This window comes from Solanum tuberosum, unplaced genomic scaffold (assembly GCF_000226075.1).
Source record: "Solanum tuberosum cultivar DM 1-3 516 R44 unplaced genomic scaffold, SolTub_3.0 scf00093, whole genome shotgun sequence".
In the NCBI taxonomy this organism is placed as follows: Eukaryota; Viridiplantae; Streptophyta; class Magnoliopsida; order Solanales; family Solanaceae; genus Solanum; species Solanum tuberosum.
In genome coordinates, this window is record NW_006239018.1 from 1,638,298 (window position 1) to 1,639,879 (window position 1,582).

The 1,582-nt window shown below is 34.4% G+C and overlaps 1 protein-coding gene across 1 annotated transcript; it reads right to left on the minus strand.

The window, feature by feature from the left end:
* Positions 1–250: 250 nt before the first annotated feature.
* Positions 251–1,272, minus strand: LOC102598616 (uncharacterized). The gene has a single exon (XM_006347566.2). It carries the CDS (start codon positions 993–995, stop codon positions 519–521), a length of 477 nt encoding a protein of 158 aa, XP_006347628.1. The 5' UTR covers positions 996–1,272; the 3' UTR covers positions 251–518.
* Between the last annotated feature and the right edge of the window lie 310 nt (positions 1,273–1,582).

Here is a 1,582-nt window from a genome sequence, read left to right on the forward strand (position 1 = left end):
GCATGTAAGCATATCACACATATCCGTCAAAATGTCTTTAGTGGTTGGACTGCTTCATTCTTAATCAGAAGTTTCGTGTTCAAATCTTGGACATGGAGAAAATTATATAGAGAATGCTACCCCCGAATATGCTTTGCAATGCATGATTAGAATTTGATCGAAGCTCTAATATAAGCTCCGAACACCAAATGAGAAACCAAAACAAAAAACAAAATCGACGAAGCAAATTCAACTTAATATGTCTGCATACACACGTGTATAACTATAAGTGCAGCCTACAAACTCCACATACCTTTAAAAGAAACATATTTTTTTTAAAAAATAAATCAACTTCTAATTAGGTAAATATGCTATGGACATACTTTTTTTATTTATAATACGCGGTCATTCAGATCAGCTTACACGTACCATGACTATATTTTTGTTTTTGCTGAGATGTGAACCTTGATCTTTTATATTATATAATTTTCACTTGCTTCATTCATCGACATTTTTGGGTGCCTCTATTAACATACTTATCACGCGCAATTGAAAGAGTTGAGGCGTTTGAACGATCTTGGTGGAGTGAGACTCTTATAAGAACCATAACCCTTGGCCATTTGGCTATTACCCAAACGCCTACTAGGACTAAATAATGGACTACATGATCCACACCCTATTGAATCATCCATCTCTTTGTTATTGACCATATCAGCCAACACTAAATAGAAGTAATCAACATCACAAGGCAACAAAATTGGGCCTTGGCTATAACTATAACCATACTCTTTTTCAGCATCTTCAAGCAATTTCTTGAATAATGGATGGTTTGCATACTTTGTTTTTATAACAAACTTCTCTTTATTTGGCCCAACATAAACCCAAAAACACCCTTCTGGAGCTATTGTACTTGTGCTTCTCCCATGCCATGATTTGCTCTTGGACAAATTTTCTCCACCTACTTTCTTCATTGGTAGATATTTCTCCAACTTCTTAAGCATTTCACCAATATTCATTCCCTCAATAAAACAAATTACAATCAATCCAAAAAACTCTTTGCACACTCAAAACTACGTACCGAGTCACCAACAACAAGACTCTTTCTACTGGCGTGGCGCTGTTGGATGATTCTGATCAATAGAACACGAAAAAGATCATTGGTTTGGTGTGTCAACCTCTATCATAAGCTAAATTGAGCATATATCTCATTTTTATCCTAGTTGGATTGTTCATATATACCTTTTGTAAGAATCTTTCAACTAATTAGGTGAAAAGGTATATATGACCTTTAGCTTATTCAGAGAAGTGTTGGTTGTTAATTTATGATGAAGATAGCAAAGGCCATAAAAAGGATAAGGAAAAATAGATAAAGCCTTAAAAGAGTAAATGACCATATAGGTTGTTCACTGGCCAAATAGATTCAGTCCTGAATAATACTTGCACTTTGTCAACGAAGAAAAAGCCAACCTTTATTATTTGAAAAAAGAAGAAGATGTATAATATATGGTTTTATTAAATTCTAAAATGGTGACAACTTCTTTGTATTCAACACCCCCCACCCCACCCTCAAGCAATGAACAAAAGCGTGAATTAAGTAATAAAT